Here is a 22,140-nt window from a genome sequence, read left to right as displayed (position 1 = left end):
CCATAACACTGCTCTACACCCTGGCCCGGCTCCATGGAGTGCACAAAACACGCCAGCTGACAGTGAGCATGGCGGGGAGGAAAGGAACACTGATACAGCTACGCCAGAGATCACTTCACAATGTACCGAGGTCTGCAAAGGGACAATAGACAGTAGGTCCTGTTCAAAAATATGCCTTATCAGAGTATACCCAAAAGGCCATAGAGACCAGGCTGTAAGACTGTATGCTATCTTGGATGATCAAAGTAATCGATCCTTGGCAAGATCAACATTCTTTGACCTATTCAACATCAAAGGGCCAAGCACTCCCTACTCATTAAAGACGTGTGCAGGTACTGTGACAACAGCATGCAGGAAAGCTACTGACTACCAAATCGAGTCATTAGACGGACAATTCTGCCTACCACTACCTACGATCATCGAATGTAACCAGATCCCAGACAACAGATCTGAAATCCCTACGCCAGATGTAGCAATCCATCACGCTCACTTAAAGCGAATAGCACACCTTATACCAGAACTCGACCATCAGGCCCAGATAATTCTGCTGTTGGGGAGAGATATCCTGCAGGTTCATAAAGTGAGACGTCATATCAATGGACTCCACAATGCTCCCTATGCCCAAAAGCTAGACCTACGATGGGTCATAATTGGCAACGTATGCTTGGGACGCATGCACGCCCCATCTTCTGTGACAAGCATGCTGACAAATACATTGGAGAAAGGACGACCATCTCTGTTTCAACCTTGTAACAATGAGTTCCATGTCAGGGAACTGCCACACAGCATCCAACTGCCCAATCATTCAATAGACTTTACTCACGACAGCAGCATAGTGTCGGGAAGCTATGAGGATCAGTTAGGGTGCACAGTCTTCCAGAGAACTAAGCAGGACAACCAAGTGGCAATGTCGGTAGAAGACAAGTTGTTCTTAGAGGTAATGGATAAGGGACTCGTTAAAGATGAGACCAACAGCTGGGTCGCACCTCTTCCCTTCAAAACCCACAGACCACGTCTACCGAACAACAGAAATCAGGCATTACAACGTTTCTCCTCTCTCAAACGTAAAAGAAACCAGAGATGAAAGATCACTTTTTCTCCTTCATGTCAAAGATTTTCGAAAACTGTCACGCAGAACTAGCTCCCACTCTCAAAGACTCTGAAGAATGCTGGTTCCTACCCATGTTCGGAGTATACCACCCTAAGAAACCAGGCCAGATTAGAGTCGTGTTCGATTCCAGTGCTAAATTTAACGATGTCTCCCTAAATGACGTTCTACTGACAGGACCAGACCTCAATAACAAACTGCTGGGTGTACTTATGCGCTTCCGCAAGGATTCCATTGCCTTCATCGCTGACATCCAGCAAATGTTCCATTGTTTCCTTGTGAGAGAGAGAGACAGGAACTTCCTAAGATTCTTCTGGTACAGAGACAATGATCCCTATAAAGAAGTCACAGAGTATCGCATGAGAGTGCACATCTTTGGCAACAGTCCTTCCCCTGCAGTCGCCATTTATGGACTCAAAAGGTCGGCTCAGGAAGGAGAAGCAGAATACGGAGCAGATGTCAGACAATTCATAGAAAAGGACTTTTATGTCGACGACTGTCTAAAAGCCATGCCTTCAAATGAGACTGCCATCAGTCTTCTCAGGAGAGCCCAGGACATGCTTGCCTGCTCGAACCTTAGGCTTCATAAAATAGCCTCAAACAGCCAAGAACTCATGGAAGCGTTCCCTTCTCAGGACCTATGTAATGGTCTCAGAGACCTGGACCTGGGGTCAGACCCCGCACCAATGCAATGCAGCCTTGGGCTTCTCTGGAATCTACAGTCAGACACTTTCACCTTTCAGGTCAACCAGGAAGAAAGGCCTTTCACACGTAGAGGCGTCCTGTCTACCATCAACAGTCTGTACGATCCCTTGGGTTTCGCAGCTCCTGTTACTATACAAGGCAAGGCCCTACTAAGAGACTTAACTAGGGAAACATCTGACTGGGATGCACCTCTGCCACCTGAAAAGAGGATCCAGTGGGAAGAGTGGAAGAACTCGTTAGCGGCACTCTCCAACCTGAATGTGCCAAGACCATACGCCCCTGTGCAATCTACGGAGATACAGAGCCAAAGACTGTACGTATTTGCAGATGCTTCCGTCAAAGCAATTGCCGCTGTTGCCTACCTCAAAACTGTAGACTCCAAATGTCAGTGCCACATTGGTTTCATTATGGGAAAGGCCAAACTCGCACCACAACCAGAGCACACTATACCCAGGTTAGAGCTTTGTGCTGCAGTCCTAGCCGTTGAGTTAGCAGAGTTCATCACATCCGAAATGGATATCGACCTGACACAGGCCAAGTTCTACTCAGACAGCAAAGTAGTCTTGGGATATATCCACAACGAAACCAGGCGATTCTACGTTTATGTCAATAACAGAGTGCTACGAATCAGGAGAGCAGTTCATCCAAAGCAGTGGCATTACATACCCACGGACCAGAATCCCGCAGATCATGCAACTAGAGCAGTTGACGCAAGTCGACTAGGAAGCACAACGTGGCTCTCAGGACCAAAACTATTGTACATTGAGGAATGTTTTCCAGACACCTTTGAACTAGTAGGAGAGGACTCAGATGCTGAAATCCGCCCTCAGGTGTCTACACTTCATACAATGACCTCTGTTATCCAGCTTGGATCTTGCAGGTTCGACAGATTCTCAAGTTGGAAGTCACTTACTCGAGCCATTACCTGCCTGACTCATATAGCTCGCTCATTCAGGACCACCAGAACTTGTGGCACAGAAAAATGTAAAGGTTGGCATCTTTATAAAGATACATATGTTACCTCTGACTTAGAGTTCTTTAGAAATCACATCATCCTCACTGTTCAAAGAGAAACCTACTTTGCAGAAATCCAATGTCTCATTAACAAAGCTCCAATACCAGTGAGCAGCGTATTGAGAAAACTCAACCCATTCATCGACAACAGTGGCCTACTGAGAGTAGGAGGCCGACTCAAAGAAGCTGAGATGGAGTTTGTGGAGAAATTCCCTCTTATACTTCCTGGAAAATGTCATGTTGCCTACCTAATCGTACAACATTACCACAATCTGGTCAAGCACCAAGGAAGACTATTTACAGAAGGAGCCATCAGATCTGCTGGTGTGTGGATCATTGGTGCAAAGAGACTCATCAGTAGTGTCATCTACAAATGTATTACCTGCCGTAAGCTTCGTGGTTCGACTCAAACCCAAAAGATGGCCGACCTACCAGCAGATAGATTCAGCTCAGACCCTCCCTTTACCAACGTTGGTCTCGATGTGTTTGGGCCTTGGTCAGTTGTTACACGTCGTATGAGAGGCGGCCAAGCCAATAGTAAACGTTGGGCAGTCATGTTCACTTGCATGTCAATCAGAGCCGTCCACATAGAGGTCATCGAGTCCCTCGACACGTCAAGCTTCATCAATGCCTTAAGACGCTTTATTGCCATCCGTGGTCCTATCAAGCACATACGCTTAGACAGAGGTACCAACTTCGTCGGTGCAGCAAAGGAATTGGGAATACCTTCAAATCTAGACTATAAGACTCTTGAGCGGTTCCTCAGTGACCAAAGTTGCACATGGTCATTCAACCCACCTCATTCTTCACATATGGGAGGATCTTGGGAGCGAATGATTGGTCTAGTACGGAGAATTCTTGACTCCACTCTTCTTCAAGAAGGAGCAGTGAGGCTTACCCACGAAAGCCTAATCACGTTCATGGCAGAAGCTGCAGCTATAATCAACGCAAGACCCTTGGTTCCAGTTCCTAACAACCCTGAGGAGCCCTTGCTATTGACTCCAGCTACCCTACTTACCCAGAAAACGGGACTGTCCAGTGCCCCTCCAGGAGGATTTGACGCTAAGGACCTCTACAAGCGCCAATGGAGACAGGTACAAAGTCTTGAAAATACTTTCTGGGACAGGTGGCGCAAACAATATTTGTCTACCCTGCAGCCACGTACAAAGTGGCAATCTACTAAACCTAATCTGAACGTAGGTGACCTTGTTCTTGTGAAAGACTGTCAAATTCACCGGAACCAGTGGCCACTTGGTCTAGTTACCGCAACGTTCCCGAGCAAGGACGGCAACGTCCGCAAAGTTGAACTAAGGATGACCAAAGGGAATGAACCTAAGACATTTTCCAGACCGGTATCTGAACTGGTCCTATTGTTGCCTTCGGAAGAAAGGAGTAGTGACATCCGTTGATGTCAGACAGGGAGTGTTCTGTCTCCGCCATCTAATTTGTTACCTCCGATTATCTGTTTGCATAATTTGCAGTTTCTCAGCCAGTATACAGGACTTGATATATTCATACCTTTATTTGTAGTGCTTTGGCTCCCTCTAGCGGTCAGAGATATGTTGACTGTTCTATTTTTCTGTTATGTATTTTTTATGTCTGATTCTCCCTTGCAATGCATTATGGTAGCTCAGCCTACATTTCCCTCCATTATCCTTTCACTTCCAGTTTGCTCTCCAGGAAAGACGCTTGCACTTCATCCCCCTTGCGATTGCATTGCCGGTATGTCTTTATGCTCTCTGTAGATATTTCTGCTCTATATTAGCCTAGCTTAACCAGTTGCTCTCCTAGCTCAGTTACTAGTCTTCTAAATGTAATGCATAACGTTTATCATGTGTAGTATGTATTTGTTCTATACCATGTACTGATTCCATGTATATCATTGTTCACAGTTTCACCGCATCAATATCCCACTACGTTTAATAAAGCACAGACTCAACCACAGTCTCCTTATTGGACCCGGTATAGCGGTTTAGCTGACTGGATAGCTACAATGAGCCTGCCTCATTTAGTGAGGACAGAACACCATTTGAAGCACTTTTTGGGGTCATTATATTATACTAGATGGTGCCCCGATTCTAACGCATGGGGTATTCTAGAATCTGTATGTAGTTTATTTACAAAGTTTTCAGAATAATGCAATTTACACACAGGATTCGGCCGGCCTCGAGCAATTAGCGAAGCGTGGTTCAAATTGCCACGTAGTATATTGCCCAGCCTCGTAGCTTATTGCACAGCCACGTAGTATATTGCTCAGCCACGTAGTATATTGCTCAGCCACGTAGTATATTGCTCAGCCACATGGTATATTGCCCAGCCAAGTAGTATATAGGACAGACACGTAGTATATTGCCCAGCCACGTAATATATTGCTCAGCCATGTAGTACATTGCCCAGCCACGTAGTATATAGCACAGACACGTAATATATAGCATAGACATGTAGTATATTGCCCAGACACGTAATATATTGCCCAGCCACGTAATATATTGCACAGCCACATAGTATATAGCACAGCCACATAGTATATAGCACAGAGACATAGTATATAACACAACCCATGCAGTATATAACACAGGCCACGTAGTATATAGCACAGCGATGTAGTATATAGCACAGACACGTAGTATATAGCACAAACATGTAGTATATACTGTAGCACAGACACGTAGAATATTGCCCAGCCAGGTAATATATTGCACAGCCACGTAGTATATTGCACAGCCACATAGTATATTGCACAGCCACGTAGTATATAGCAAAGCCACGTAGTATATAGCACAGATACATAGTATATAACACTGCCCATGCAATATAAAGCACAGCGATGTGGTATATTGCCCAGCCACGTAATATATTGCCCAGCCATGTAGTACATAGCACAGCCCACATAGTATACAGCACAGAGATATAGTATATAACAGCCCACGCAGTATCTAACACAGTCCACATAGTATACAGCAATGTGGGCACCATATCCCTGTTAAAAAAAAGAATTAAAATAAAATATATTTATATACTCACCCTCCGTCGGCCCCCCGAATCCAGCCGAGGCGTTTACCGATGTTTGTCGCGACGCTCCGGTCCCAAGAGTGTATTGCGGTCTCATGAGATGACGTAGCGGTCTCGCGAGACTGCTACGTTATCATCTCATGAGACAACAGTGCATGGACCGGTCACCGGAGCGTCGCGAGGAGCGGGAAAGGCGCTGGAAGGTGAGTATATGATGATTTTTTTTTTTATTATTATTTTTAACATTAGATCTTTTTACTATTGATGCTGCATAAGCAGCATCAATAGTAAAAAGTTGGTCACACAGGGTTAATAGCAGCGTTAACGGAGTGCATTACACCGCGGCATAACGTGGTCCATTAACGCTGCCATTAACCATTTGTGAGCGCTGACTGGAGGGGATTATGGAGCGAGCACTGACTGTGGGGAGGAAGGAGTGGCCATTTTGCCGCCGGACTGTGCCTGTCGCTGATTGGTCGTGGCCGTTTTGCCGCGACCAATCAGCGACTTGGGATTTCCGTGACAGACAAAAAGACAGACAGACAGAAGGATAGACAGAAAGATGGAAGTGACCCTTAGACAATTATATAGTAGATGGAACACTTTTTGTGGCCATTATACTGTATGGAGCATTATGTGGAACCATTATACTGTATGGAAGGCAATGCATGGCCCCATTATACTGTATGAAGGACTTCATGTGGCCCATTATAGTGTATGGAGCACTTTTTGTGGCCATTATACTGTATGGAGGGATTACAGTTGGAGAATCATATTATGACGTGGTCACCATACTTTGTGGGGGGTTTGAGGGAAGGGGGTACACTAGGGCCATCATACCGTGCGTGTGGAGGGTAGTGTGGAGGAATTCATTGTATTATCTGTATTATTCACGTCTTTTATCCTTTGTTATTACATATTTAAACTATACAATCTATTAATTAAAATGTACTTTGTTAATGGGACAACCCTTTTAAGTTTGTTTTCACAAGAAAAAGTTAATCATTATATTTGATGAAAAAAACTTCCTCAATCGTAGACATTTTTTGTCTAAGTTCCCTGCTTTGGAGTGTAACTGCATTTTCAGATGATTTTTCAGAGTAAACTGTAATGTGTGTGTATGTCAAAAACAACACTATTTCTGACTATTAACCCCTTACTGACCTCGGACGGGATAGTACGTCCGAGGTCAGCTCCCCTGCTTTGATGCAGGGCTCCGCGGTGAGCCCGCATCAAAGCCGGGACATGTCAGCTGTTTTGAACAGCTGACCTGTGCCCGCAATAGCGGCGCGTGAAATTGCGATTCACCCGCCGCTATTAACTAGTTAAATGCCACTGTCAAATGCAGACAGCGGCATTTAACAACCGCATGCGGCCGGGCGGCCGGATATGAGCGCATCGCCGACCCCCGACACATGATCGGAGGTCGGCGATGCTTCTTCATTGTAACCATAGAGGTCCTTGAGACCTCTATGGTTACTGATCGCCGGTAGCTGTGAGCGCCACCCTGTGGTCGGCGCTCACAGCACATCTGATTTTCTACTACATAGCAGCGAACACCAGATCGCTGCTATGTAGCAGAGCCGATCGTGCTGTGCCTGCTTCTAGCCTCCCATGGAGGCTATTGAAGCATGGCAAAAGTTAAAAAAAAAGTTAAAAAAAAGTGAAAAAAATAAAAAAAATATAAAAGTTTAAATCACCCCCCTTTCGCCCCAATCAAAATAAATCAATAAAAAAAATCAAACCTACACATATTTGGTATCGCCACGTTCAGAATCACCCGATCTATCAATAAAAAAAAAGTATTAACCTGATCGCTAAACGGCGTAACAAGAAAAAAAATCAAAACGCCAGAATTACGTTTTTTTGGTCGCCACGACATTGCATTAAAATGCAATAACGGGCGATCAAAAGAACGTATCTACACCGAATTGGAGTCATTAAAAACGCCAGCTCGGCACGCAAAAAATAAGCCCTCAACCGACCCCAGATCATGAAAAATGGAGACACTACGAGTATCGAAAAATGGCGCAATTTTTTTTTTTTTTTTTAGCAAAGTTTAGAATTTTTTTTCACCACTTAGGCAAAAAATAACCTAGTCATGTTAGGTGTCTATGAACTCGTAGTGACCTGGAGAATTATATTGACAGGTCAGTTTTAGCATTTAGTGAACCTAGCAAAAAAGCCAAGCAAAAAACAAGCGTGGGATTGCACTTTTTTTGCAATATCACCGCACTTGGAATTTTTTTCCTGTTTTCTAGTACACGGCATGGTAAAACCAATAATGTCGTTCAAAAGTACAACTCGTCCCACAAAAAATAAGCCCTCACATGGCCAAATTGACGGAAAAATAAAAAAGTTATGGCTCTGGGAAGGAGGGGAGTGAAAAACGAACACGGAAAAACGAAAAATCCCAAGGTCATGAAGGGGTTAAAGGACATTTATTCTGCATTTTAAGCAATTTTTCCATTTTTCTTATGCCTTTGTGTTTTTAGCCTCCAGCACATTTGTTCCTCCTATCTCCATAGAGAGTAATAGGCAAAAGTGTAATTTGTTCTCTCCCTGTAACCAGATTTGAGCTATTTTTGAAACTAAATAATCTGTGAAGGGGACAAAAATTGACTAAGAATTGGGAACAAAAAAATATTCTCTAATAATATTAATAATCTAATATATTCTAATATTCTAGTAATAATATTCTCTAATGTAATAAGCTATATTAAAAGATTAGAATATTGTTCATAAATTAATAGTATAATAAAGTGTTGTTACATACAAGTCAAGGGTCCATACTTGAGTTCATTCTTTTTTTATGCCTCCATTTATGCTCGAAGTATAATTGTAGGCCTAACAATGGTCCTTTAATTACATGATCTCTTGATATGGCACTTGATGATTTTTGTACTTAACATCTCTAAGTAATTTTCTCTATATCAATAAAGTTTGAACTTTTGTAACAATCAAGTAGTTACGGATTTTGAAAGTTCATTAATTTTATCTAAAGAGTAATTTGTAGGATATTGCATAATCATAGTTATTCCTTAGTGTTTTGATACTAAGTAGAAATTTGTTATAAGTCGTGTGGGACAACTTTGGTAATTAACAAGGGATTAGGACTACATTTATTGTGCCCCATGCAAGGCCTCTTTCGGAATCTCATTATCCTTAGTAACAATTAATAAAAATGTTAGTAATACAAATAAATTATTATTACATATGTTCTAACTGTGAATGCATAAAGAATGCCGATGGATTGGTCTGTATTCACTTTGTAACCCATTTTATTATCAAAAGAGCAATAGGTTCTACTTTATAAATAATTTTGAGATGTTATTGATTACTAGTGGAAAATTCTTTAATACTTGATCATAGTGAATTTATACTGTGACACTAGAATTCTGATGACATGAAATAAATGTTTGCAACCTAAAAATAATGGCCATCCTGCTTTACAAAGAGCTTGGGATTTGAGAAGACCTGCACCGTGTAAAGATCATTGGACTATGCTGAAGGGTCCCTTCCTAAATGTGTATTGCAAATAAGAAAGTGTTCTTTGCTCAGATATGAATTTGTAATCTTGTGATAAAGAAATTATATCTTAACAGGAAACAATTATATTACTGGACATTTGCTTCCCTAGAGATTTGCCTGTCTGACAATCCGCGCTGTGACAATCCGTGCGCCAACATAAATTCTCAGGAACAGTCTGCTGAATCTTTAACTATTTATTTCACCTGACAATGAGCATCTGCTAAATAATATTTCCAAAATTGAAAAAGTTAGAGATCTAGCACCACTAAAACTACGTATCACACTAATACTGTCTACTAAGTTTCCAGTTTTTGAGGGATAGGTGTAGAGTGAAATGGGCAGTTTGGCGAGAAGGGTGGTAGATAGAATGGGAACATATTGTTCTTGCCACTTCACTGTAAATCCTAACAATAATAACTTTATAACAGGAAACAAATTTCCACAATTAGATGTACTAAAATTGTTAATAGTATCATAACAAGGAACCTGAAGACCCACCTCTTCCGACTAGCCTACAACCTGCAGTGATCGCCAGTCTACTGAACCGCCGCATGACCAGCTCTACCCTCTCCTGTATCCTCACCCATCTCCTGTAGACTATGAGCCCTCGCGGGCAGGGCCCTCTCTCCTCCTGTACTTGTGTGTGCCTTGTTTTACTCTTGTTTATTGTACTTGTCTATATTTACCCCGTTCACATGTAAAGGGCCATGGAATAAATGGTGCTATAAAAATGTATAATAATAATAATAATAATAAGAAGAAATATATTTTGGCTCAAAATGGTCTTAGAATTTTCATCATTTATGGAAATGTCAGTGCAATCAATCAAAATCAGACATAAATGAGTAATAAGTAGAATGGGACTTTACTCAGAAACCATCTTGTATTATAATGATCAAACAAAGCCATTGGGAATATTTCAAAGTGCAAATTAATATAAGTTTTCTAATATGAATCAGAGATAAACAGGAGCAAGCACAGTAGGTGGTGGTATTGAATATTCATGTGCAGCCTCCAAGCAATTAAAACTATGCCCCAGAATGGCTGTATTCAGCGCCTGGGTGAAAACATCACATCATTAACTACACAGCCGCTCTGGTTACAGCAGGAAAACTGGACAAGAGTCAATGAAAACTAACCAATTTGCACTCTAAACAAAGGATATGATTCTATGAGAAGGGTAGAATTTGAAAACATTGTAATGATGTATGAATTGTATGAAATTTGAAGTTACCAGCATCGCAGATTTCTTTAAAAGAAACTTGATTTGTGATAAACCTCCAATTGCTCTGAAAATACAGTGGGTACAGACAGTATTCAGACCCCCTATTTCACTCTTTGTTTCATTGCAGCCATTTGGTAAATTCAAAAAAAGTTCCTTTTTCTCATTAATGTACACTCTGCACCCCATCTTGACTGAAAAAAAAACAGAAATGTAGACATTTTTGCAAATTTATTAAAAAAGAAAAACTGAAATATCACATGGTCATAAGTATTCAGACGCTTTGCTCAGTATTGAGTAAAAGCACCTTTTATGCTAGTACAGCCATGAATCTTCTTGAGAAGGATGCAACAAGCTTTTCACACCTGGATTTGGGGATCCTCTGCCATTTTTCCTTGCAGATCCACTCCAGTTCTGTCAGGTTGGATGGTAAACGTTGGTGGACAGCCATTTTCAGGTCTCTCCAGAGATGCTCAGTTGGGTTTAGGTCAGGGCTCTGGCTGGGCCAGTAAAGAATGGTCACATGGTTGTTCTGAAGCCACTCTTTTGTTATTTTAGCCGTGTGCTTAGGGTCATGGTCTTATTGGAAAGTGAACTTTTGGCCAAGTCTGAGGTCCAGAGCTCTCTGGAGGTTTTCATCTAGGATATCTCTGTACTTGGCCGCATTCATGTTTCCTTCAATGGCAACCAGTTGTACTGTCCCGGCAGCTGAAAACCACCCCATTGCATGATGCTACTACCACCATGTTTCACTGTTGGGATTGTATTGGGCAGGTGATGAGAAGTGCCTGGTTTTCTCCATGCATGCCACTTAGAATTATCACCAAAAACGTCTATCTTCATCTCATCAGACCAGAGAATCTTATTTCTCATAGTCTGGGAGTCCTTCATGTGTTTTTTTAGCAAACTCTGCAAGCTTTCATATGTCTTGCAATGAGGAGAGGCTTCCGTCGAGCCACTCAGCCATAAAGGCACAACTGGTGGAGGGCTGCAGTGATAGTTGACTTTGTGGAAATTTCTCCCATCTCCGTACTACATCTCTGGAGTTCAGCCACAGTGATCTTGTGGTTCTTCTTTACTTCTCTCAGCAAGGCTCTTCTCCCACGATTGCTCAGTTTTGCTGAATGGCCAGGTCTAGGAAGACTTCTGGTGGTCCCAAATTTCTTCCATTTAAGGATTATGGAGGCCACTGTGCTCTTAGGAACCTTGAGTACTGCAGATATTTTGTAACTGTGGGAAAACAGGGTGTTGACAGGCGCCCAAGTCTGCTAGCCGAAACTGCCTGGACCAGGGATTGTCCTGCATAACGCCTGATCCCCAGTTAAATATGGGCATAATGCTACTCAGACAACACAGGGTTAGGGTAAAACTGTGTGGCAATACTTTATTGAACTACAAAGACATAATAGCAAACATAACAGTCTCAGCAATTACCCCCAAGATGGTGCACATTACAGGGTCCCACCCTTCCGATGATGACTTGCTGGGATAATGGAAGATGTTATGTCAGAGCTCCCAGGGTCGCTATTCCACCTGTGATACACACACAGAGAAGAAATATCGACAAACATAGGGAGATGACCGAGAACAGTCCATAGAGTCTGTACAAGTTCCAAAGCCAGTTGACACGAGAGTCACCACCTGGCTTATCTGACCATCTCCATGGAACCAGGCGAGCAGCAGGTCCCAAAACCTGGCTTTCTCCAACCATATTCATGGTTCAGAGATGGTAACTGGATCAGATCTGTGTCCTTCCAACTGTAGCCAAAAACCCCTAGGTTGTTTCCTATAGAATCATAGATCCATGTCCCTCATAATGGTGCCATGATAAATTGGCCGCAGTCCTCTCTCTCGTCCGTTGGGTGCTTTGCAGTATAACCAGCTGGTAGCTCTGTGTGTTGAGATCTGCTCTCTGAGTCTTTTTATACCCAAGGCATGTAAGCTATTTTTAGAATTACCCAGTGTCCTTCAGTTCCCCTCACAGCCTTTCCCTATCTACCTTTGAAGTTAACAAACTGGTTATAGAATACAATACACAATTAGCATATCAGCACACAGTAAACAAAGATAAACACACACTATGTATGAGTCACTCCTACAGACTTACACAGTATGTTAAATAGTATATCAGTTTGCAAGTCTGTCTTCTTGACCCATCAGACGAAGGCGCAAGCCGAAACGCACGTCAGGGTGGACGCCACTCGGATGTAGGAACGCCATTGCTATGTAAGTTATTACACTAATAGATTTATTTCATTATGTCTCACACTATGAAGTGTTTTACTACATATGGGTTCACTATGATGTGAATATTTTTATACAGACTATGCTGTATATGGGAGACTTGTGGCAAAAAAATATTGAGGATTGCACTTGCACTGGATTTATTAGGCACATTTGGACTCACTATTGGTGATATCTAGTCTTCCCATATAATTATTAGCATACTATACTGGACCTTGTTTTCTTCCTTCTCATAATAATATACATCCTGGGTGTGCGTCCTATTTTTCCTGCTTTGTGTATTTTATTTTTATCTTTTGTTTTTTATCTGGTATTTTAGTAAGAATTTTTTATATCATTGTACTGATACCTCTATTGCTATTATTTCTATTTTAATAAATTACCTTATTATTGGGACGTTTTTGGTCGGTCGTTTGTTTTTTCCCCCCTCTCTTATTCAATAGTTTTTTTTACAGATTGTCCCCTTATATAAGTCCGGTCTATGGGGTCAAAACTTTGATAATATTAGTCATATATACGATATATTTATATAGACCCATTTATAGACCTTATATAGAACTCCTTGTTAACCTATTTACCCCCATCCTTGTATGCATGACTCCTTATTCCCATCCTTGTATGCATTGCTCCTTATTCCCATCCTTGTCTTTATGGTTCCTCATCCCCATCCTTGCATGTATGGCCCCATGAGAAAAGCATAAAAAAATCCCACTTACCTTCCCTGCGCGCCCTCGCAGCATCTCATTCCAGTGCCAGCAGCTCCTGTGGCCGAGAAATCACGTGTCTCCTCTCATTAAAGTAACAAATATTCACCTCTCTCCATGCCTATGGCACTTGAGAGAGGTGAATATTCATTACCTTAATGAGAAGGCACCCATGATAGCCCGGGAGCTGCTTTGAAGCTGGTGACTGCTGCTGACACTATGCGCGAGCTATAAGAGAAATGATTTTTCACTGCAAGTGCAGTGAATACTCATTTCTTATTAGCAGCGGGCACAGGCTTTAGCAGCAGCAGTCAGTTTCTGCCTCCTGTCACGCACTGCTCCGCGGCTCCCCCTCTCCTGCTGTCCTCTGGGACAATGACTCATCTATAAGCCGAGGGGGGCATTTTCAGCAAAAAAAATGTGCTGAAAAACTCGACTTCTACACGAGTGTATACGGTAAGTAATCACAATAAACCAAAAAAAAAACTACACTTCCCATGAGTTTTTTCTTTCTCTGAGAGTTGTCACCTCACCCCACCCCATAACACTTCCACTGTGTTCTCCATATCAGTGCCAGTGCAGCACTGACTTCTCTTTGCCTCTACATCGAGTCTGTGAGTATCTATAACTTTTTGCTGCTGTCTGAGATTGTAGCTCCAATGCAGCTATGGTTTTCCTTGCTCACTTGCCTGCTGCTTGTCATTTATGTCCATATCTTGATATTTGGCCCATTACCATCAAGTTTTGCCCAGCTTACCCTCCTCCCTGCTGCAGCCACAGCTCAGCCAAAACTGTGTTCCACTGAAACTACAAAGGATCAGGCAATATGGTACAAAAATATTTACACCTGATCCAGTTTATTACCTGTGTGTCTACTCTACGAATTTACAAAACACATGCAACTCACTACAGAAATTCTGACACTACATTTAGACCCATCCCAAGATGTCTGCTGCACTGTATTCCCTGCCTTGGATTTGATACATGCTTTGATATACTGTGATGTGATATACCATGTGATGGTTGTCCTATACTATGTGATGTGACAAGGCAAGGCATTATTGAGAAGACCACATGGTCGTGCCCAAGATCATGTGATCCTTCTCAGAGTGATGCAATCATCTACATTGAGCAAAATAGCATTTTTTTAAATTTGCATGAATCGGGTCCAGCAAACTTCTAAAATTTGCCATAATTTTGATGTGCAACAAAACCAATTGTTCATCTCTAAGTCGAAGTCCAAAAATTATCTCTTTTTGTAAAGTAGGACCATACTTGGTGTCTGCAATCTGAAGGAGCTATGTTTAATTTCTTTTAGCAATGAAAATGTTATTACCAGTAATTATCCCCTTTTGTGCTGTGGCAACGGGTTTGATATTTGTTCATAAAGTAAATAAGCAAAGGGGAAGCAACAATGCTCAGATGACAAAATTATGACTTATTTCAGCCACACACACTATCTGTAAACAATTGTTCAGTGTCTTATGGCTTTCTCTCTGACCTCTTTTCCCACGCTGTGGAATGTGATGTCCTTTCACTATCCAGATTCGCCACAAAATGAATGCTGTATTCTTATTATTTCACTCATTTCTAAAAATTTGCCCTAATCGGTAATTCCCAACATGTGGAGTTATCATCTATCCACAGGAAAAGTGATAACTTTTCTGTTGCCTCTAGTTTAACCACTCAAATCCCCACCGAATTCAAGAATATGGCTATAAAATGCTGTATTCATTCTCTATGGGGCTGCTGGACATAGCTGAATAAAGATTTTTCTGGAAGTCTTATAGAGAATATATTGAGTGGTGGCATACCGCTCCTTTCTATAGGACATTTTAGAGCCATAGTCTCAGGATCCTGTAGATACGAAATTACATGTTAGTAATAATCCTTTACTCTGACATAAATTCATATGCTCCAAATAGGAATATGTTGTGCCAAGTAAGGCTATGTTCAGATATGGTGGAATTGATGGATACTGTACCAAAAAAATAAGTTTTAGAGCATTTTACCCTGCATTCCAATGGATATGTCTCACCAAACTTACCCTAAAAGCATGACTAGTTCTTACTGAAGAATCTTCATACTGGTAATTCTTCAAACTACACCAATGATTCTTTTTGAATCACAGAACAACCAAGTCTTTTGCTTGGATTGTACATGATTAAAACAAAATTCTGCTTAAAGGGAGCCTGTCATATGAAAAAACTCTATTAACCTTCAGTTATGTGGTAAATTCTGCAGGTTAATAGTATTCTGAAACCATGCAGTTGCTGCACTGCAAGGAGGAAATTAACTTTATTCCTCCTGGCAGCCTTGGGCTTTCAGTCACGGAGGTACGACTGACATTGCTGCAGTCATCACTCAGTACCTACTGAGCGGTGATTGTAACCATGTCCACGAGCCACCAAGAACTAACACTTTTTTAAGATTGGTAGAAAAATAAATTTTATTTTTACAGATATAAAAACCACACAGGTTTATAAAAATACATAAAATATAGTATTAATGGGGAAAAGACAAATGCAGTAAGAAAAGGGGTGGGTGTGGCTTTAAAGTGGCATAATGTATGTCAAGTACATAAAGGGCTACAGCAAGCAATGAGAAAAAAATCAGATATATTATTATCATTATTATTTATTTATATAACACCATTAATTCCATGGTGCTGTACATGAGAACGGGGTTACGTACAGAGTTATAGATATTGGTTACAGTAAACAAATTTACAATGACAGACTGGTACAGAGGGGAGAGGACCCTGTCCTTGCGGACTTACATTCTACTGTATATATCCAGCCTAAATAGGTATATACATATGTTATCTGAGCATAATCTGTCAGCTCAACCTGCAGGCAATAGGGACCAAGCACCCTATAATATAAAGTGTGTAATCTTAATAGCATAAATATATATTGTACATGCAAAAATAAATAAAGTTTTTATTTTTTTACCCTCCCCTGTTTCGTTACCTGCAAGTTACAAGTGCATTCCAGAGGACGTTCTTCCTTTGGTTGGAACGCAATATTGCGGCTTATGTATGGACTTTATAACATGTTATTGTCATTGTGAGTTTGTTTAATACGTTATTCTAATGGCAATTAATATATAGGAGTGTGAGAATGTGTTATCGTATTTGAGAGAGGTATTGTGCCTCTCTGTCATTGGCCAATGACAAATATAAGTAGCCTCTTTTCCAGCTACCCACCACCCCTGGACGAAGCTTTCCATAGCGAAACGCGCGTCATGTGTGGTGGGTCCTGGGCTGCTGGTTTCCACAAGGTAATTAACATAATTGTATGCATTTTATGGGCTCATGTATTATCCATGCTGTGTCTGCATGCTCGCGGTAGTGTCCTGGCACCTTATTTATTTTTGCATGCACAATATACTGTATATTTATACTATTAAGATTACACACTTTATATTATATGGTGCTTGGTCCCTATTGCCTGCAGGTTGAGCTGACGGATTATACTCAGATAACATATATGTGTATACCTATTTACGCTGGATATATACAGTATGTACTGTATATATCTGATTTTTTTGGACACTGATTGCTGTAGCCCTTTACGTACTTGACATACATTCTGCCACTTTAAAGCCACACCCACTCCTTTTCTTCCTGTATTTGTCTTTTCCCCATTAATACTATATTTTATTTATTTTTATAAACCTGAGTGGTTTTTATTTCTGTAAAAATAAAATTTATTTTTCAACCAATCTTAAAAAAAGCTTTATTTTTGTGGTTGCTATGGATACTTCTTTTTGTTGGAAATTATATAATTGGGCTCAATCATTGGTGTTCATGCCCATGAGCAGCTAACTGTACAGTGCATCAGTACTGAGCCGGCTGTCAGTCAGTGGCAGGGGCACTGTTACAGCTGATGTTCACGGTGTACTGAGTGGTGACTGAAGCCGCGCCGGGGATGCCTCTGACTGAAAGCAGAAGGCTGCCAGGAAATTAAAGTTAATTTCCTCCTGTATCCAGAATTCAGTACGGCCATCACACCGCTTCAGAACGCAAGTTAGGCTGGTTTCACACTTGCGTTTTGATCTGCATGCGTTTTTGAAAAAACGCATGTGGTGAAAAAACGCATGTAATCGCGGCAAAACGCCGCGTTTTTTAGACGCATGCGTTTTTTTTTTTTCCCATGAAAAAATCAACTAGAAAATCCACTAATAGTAGAATTAGTTAGGGTTAGGGGTAGCTTTTTATTAGAAGAATGTCCTGGTCACCCTAACCCTACCCCTAACCCCTAAACGTAACTGAAATACGTGGCACTGAAATACGTGGTACGTGGCACTGAATACGTGGTACGTGGCACTGAAATACGTGGCACTGAATACGTGGTACTGAAATACGTGATACGTGACACTGAAATACGTGGCACTGAATACGTGGTACTGAAATACGTGATACGTGGCACTGAAATACGTGGCACTGAAATACGTGGTACGTGGCACTGAAATACGTGGCACTGAATACGTGGTACTGAAATACGTGATACGTGGCACTGAAATACGTGGCACTGAAATACGTGGTACGTGGCACTGAATACGTGGTACGTGGCACTGAAATACGTGGCACTGAATACGTGGTACTGAAATACGTGATACGTGGCACTGAAATACGTGGCATTGAAATACGTGGCACTAAAATAAGTGATACGTGGCACTTAAATACGTGGCACTATGACTGTCACAAAAAGGTTCATTAAACGGTTAGGGGTGAGGTTAGGGGTAGAGTTAGGGTTAGGGTTTGGATCCCTTTATCACCTTGATGGTGGTGGGTGGCTTTTCAGTCTGTTTTCTGGGTTTTTTCTATAAAAACGCATGCGTTTTTAATGCAAACAAACGCATGTGCTTAAAAACGCATGCGTTTACATAGACAGCAATGCATTTTTTTGCCGCGAAAAAACGCGCAAAAAAATACTACAGGTTGCATTTTTGAAAAAGAACGCATGCAGAAAAAAAACGCATGCGTTTGAAAACGCGACCAAACGCGTACAAAAAAAACGCATGCGTTTTCAATGTTAAGTATAGGGGAAAAAAACGCATGCGTTTTTTGTGCAAAAAACGCTGCAGACAAAAACGCAAGTGTGAAACCAGCCTTAATAGCATTTTTTCATATGACAGGTTTAAGAAAAAAAACAGTGCAATGCCTATACACAAATTATGTGAAGGATTGAAGCTTGGCCTCATTCATTTAAATGAAGCTATTCTTCAATATCAGATACAACCTGAACATGAAACTGTTTCTGAAGGAAAGCAGCTATGTTTTTCCAATCATATATAATCCATTTGAATGCAGTATTTCAGCTGAATGGCCCGAATTCATTTGCTTCACAGACTGCAGGAAGTGTCATCTGGGACATCTGGTAATGATTGTGCTGGGATGCTAGTGGATTGCATACATATTTTAATGTTGCTTTTTCTCAGTGGAAAATAGAACAATCGCTTCAATATGGCTGATATGTGATCTAATATGTTTAGATTACATGTATCTATACAGTTTATAAAAAAAAATCACGGACACATGTTCTTTTTTTTTTTATTCAAGTCACAGATCAAAATTACCGATATAATTTAATGGGTACACTCTGGGTGTTTTTTTCATACCTGAATAATCACTGATGTCTGAAAGAGTTCTTAATAGAACATATGGCAAGGGATTGTCTTATGAGACATCCCCTGTAAAATTTTATCCCAAGATATGCCACAAGAATAAGTGAAGTATGCCATCAATATCTAATAGACAACCTTTGGGACCTGCACCTACCTGAAGAACAAAACTATGTCTGGTGCCATCAGGAATGGAGTTGGGATCATGCACATATGCAGTGCCTTGCGAAAGTATTCGGCCCTCTGGAACTTTTCAACCTTTTCCCACATATCATGCTTCAAACGTAAAGATAACAAATGTAAATTTTTGGTGAAGAATCAACAACAAGTGGAACACAATTGTGAAGTTGAACAAAATTTATTGGTTATTTTAGATTTTTGTGGAAATTCAAAAACTGAAAAGTGGGGCGTGTGATATTATTCGGCCCCTTTACTTTCAGTGCAGCAAACTCACTCTAGAAGTTCATTGTGGATCTCTGAATGATCCAATGTTGTCCTAAATGCCTAATGATGATAAATATAATCCACCTGTGTGTAATCAAGTCTCCGTATAAATGCGCCTGCTCTGTGATAGTCTCAAGGTTCTGTTTGAAGCACAGAGAGCATCATGAAGACCAAGGAACACAATAGGCAGGTCCGTGATACTGTTGTGGAGAAGTTTAAAGCCAGATTTAGATACAAAATGATTTCCAAAACTTTAAACATCCCAAGGAGCACTGTGCAAGCGATCATATTGGAATGGAAGGAGTATCATACCACTGCAAATCTACCAAGACCCGGCCGTCCCTCTAAACTTTCATCTCAAACAAGGAGAAGACTGATCAGAAATGCAGCCAAGAGGCCCATGATCACTCTGGATGAACTGCAGAGATCTACAGCTGAGGGGGGACAGTCTGTCCATAGACAAACAATCAGTCGTACACTGCACAAATCTGGCCTTTATGGAAGAGTGGCAAGAAGAAAGCCATTTCTCAAAGATATCCATAAAAAGTGTAATTTAAAGTTTGCAACAAGCCACCTGGGAGACACACCAAAAATGTGGAAGAAGATGCTCTGGTCAGATGAAACCAAAATCAAACTTTTTGGCAACAATGCCAAACGATATATTTGGCATAAAGGCAACACAGCTCATCACCCTGAACACACCATCCCCACTTTCAAACATGGGGGTGGCAGCATCATGGTTTGGGCCTGCTTTTCTTCAGCAGGGACAGGGAAGATGGTTAAAATTGATGGGAACATGGATGGAGTCAAATACAGGACCACTCTTGATGAAAAACCTATTGCAGTCTGCAAAAGACCTGAGGCTGGGACAGAGATTTGTTTTCCAACAAGACAATGGTCCCAAACATAGAGCAAAATCTACAATGGAATGGTTCACAAATAAACGTATCCAGGTGTTAGAATGGCCAAGTCAAAGTCCAGACCTTAATCCAATCGAGAATCTGTGGATAGAGCTGAAAACTGAGGTTCACAAACGATCTTCATCGTTTCACCGCTGTTTGCCAAGCAAGAATGGGCAAGAATTTCAGTCTCTCGATGTACAAAACTGATAGAGACATACCCCAAGCAACTTTCAGCTGTAATCACAGCAAAAGGTGGCGCAACAAAGTATTAAGTTAAAAGGGGCCGAATAATATTGCACGCCCCACTTTTCAGTTTTTGAATTTCCACAAAAATATAAAATAACCAATAAATTTCATTCAACGTCACAATTGTGTTCCACTTGTTGTTGATTCTTCATGAAATATTTACATTTGGTTTCTTTATGTTTGAAGCACGATATGTGGGAAAAGGTTGAAAAGTTCCAGGGGCCGAATACTTTCGCAAGGCACTGTAGCTCTCTCCATCCAGTTCCATGACAGCTCTGAAGATAGATGAGCACACTCGGCCACAAACATTAAGGATGTAAAAATCCCTATTAAGAGTAGCCTTTTTTACAATATTTCTTCCTTTCATTACGTCTTGCAGTTGGTGGGGGTGGCGATCTTAAGACCCTCACTGATAACTCAAAGAAATTCTCTGAGGCCTGCAGCTCAGCAGGCAGAAACCCTTGAGTGTACAAGCCCAGACACCAGTGTGAACATGCCTTTGCCAGAGCTCACAGATTCTGCGTATTAAGTAGTACACTTCAGAGCAGTTCTTTGAGCAATCGGTGGGATCTCAGGCCCTAAACCCCCACCAAACCGCAAGACATTTGACAAAGGGAAAAGATATTACAGATATATAAGCTTGTAAGTAACATAAATGATCCCAGAAGTGACACTTAATTAGTAGATTGACACACTGCAAAATAGATCTCTTACCTCCTAAAGCTTGTTTCATAACAAAATCCATGGTCCTCTGATGAGTTCTTCCCTGATGGTCAAAGAGGAATTCTCATTCAGCACAGTGGGAAGGAGACACTATAAGAAAAAGACGGAAAACATTAAATGTATAATATTCCAAGCAAAACAATAAAACATGACATTTTACTGTTAATGTATTACAAAAGTACAGTATATAGAGCCTGTATGTCCATTGCTACTAGTGTCAAGTGTTGCATCTTCAATCATTGTCATTTCTACTAGATGTTATGTGAATATTAACTTCTTTCCCTGAATCATGAGAAGCGTATATCCCAATATTTCTTTACATTGTAAAATGTAAATAAGATAATTACAGTGGATAGACCGGTCTCATTAAGGGAATGTAAAATCAGAAGCACAAGAAGCTCCGCTTACACTTCCGCAGACATTTTCTAACAATTTCTATTGGGGGTTCCTATATTTTAGATTAGTATTCTATGTTTGTAACACATGGCAGCAGAAACTTCTTAATTACATGTAATTGAGCAAAGAAGATCTTGACACTTTTTCTGGCTAAAATAGACACTTGGATTATTTTTGCAAGGAACTATTATAAGAATTAGAGAAGCAGCAACACAGAACCTGGAGCATATAAAGAGGAGGGATATATGTGACCTGATGAAC

The 22,140-nt window shown here is 41.0% G+C and overlaps 1 protein-coding gene across 2 annotated transcripts in view; it reads right to left on the bottom strand.

Annotated features, from left to right (window-relative positions):
• Positions 1–22,140, bottom strand: part of CPLX2 (complexin 2) — a 307,927-nt gene that overhangs the window by 62,392 nt on the left and 223,395 nt on the right. For both annotated transcript variants that reach the window (XM_077265892.1, XM_077265891.1), the window contains exon 2: positions 21,475–21,573. In XM_077265892.1, the coding sequence (XP_077122007.1) occupies positions 21,475–21,505 (31 nt within the window). In that variant the 5' untranslated portion in view covers positions 21,506–21,573. The remainder of the gene's footprint in view (positions 1–21,474; positions 21,574–22,140) is intronic.

The sequence above is a fragment of the Ranitomeya variabilis genome, chromosome 5, assembly GCF_051348905.1.
Source record: "Ranitomeya variabilis isolate aRanVar5 chromosome 5, aRanVar5.hap1, whole genome shotgun sequence".
Lineage (NCBI taxonomy): Eukaryota > Metazoa > Chordata > Amphibia > Anura > Dendrobatidae > Ranitomeya > Ranitomeya variabilis.
The sequence above is the reverse complement of the archived record's forward strand: the minus strand, read 5'-3'. Positions and strand labels throughout refer to the sequence as shown.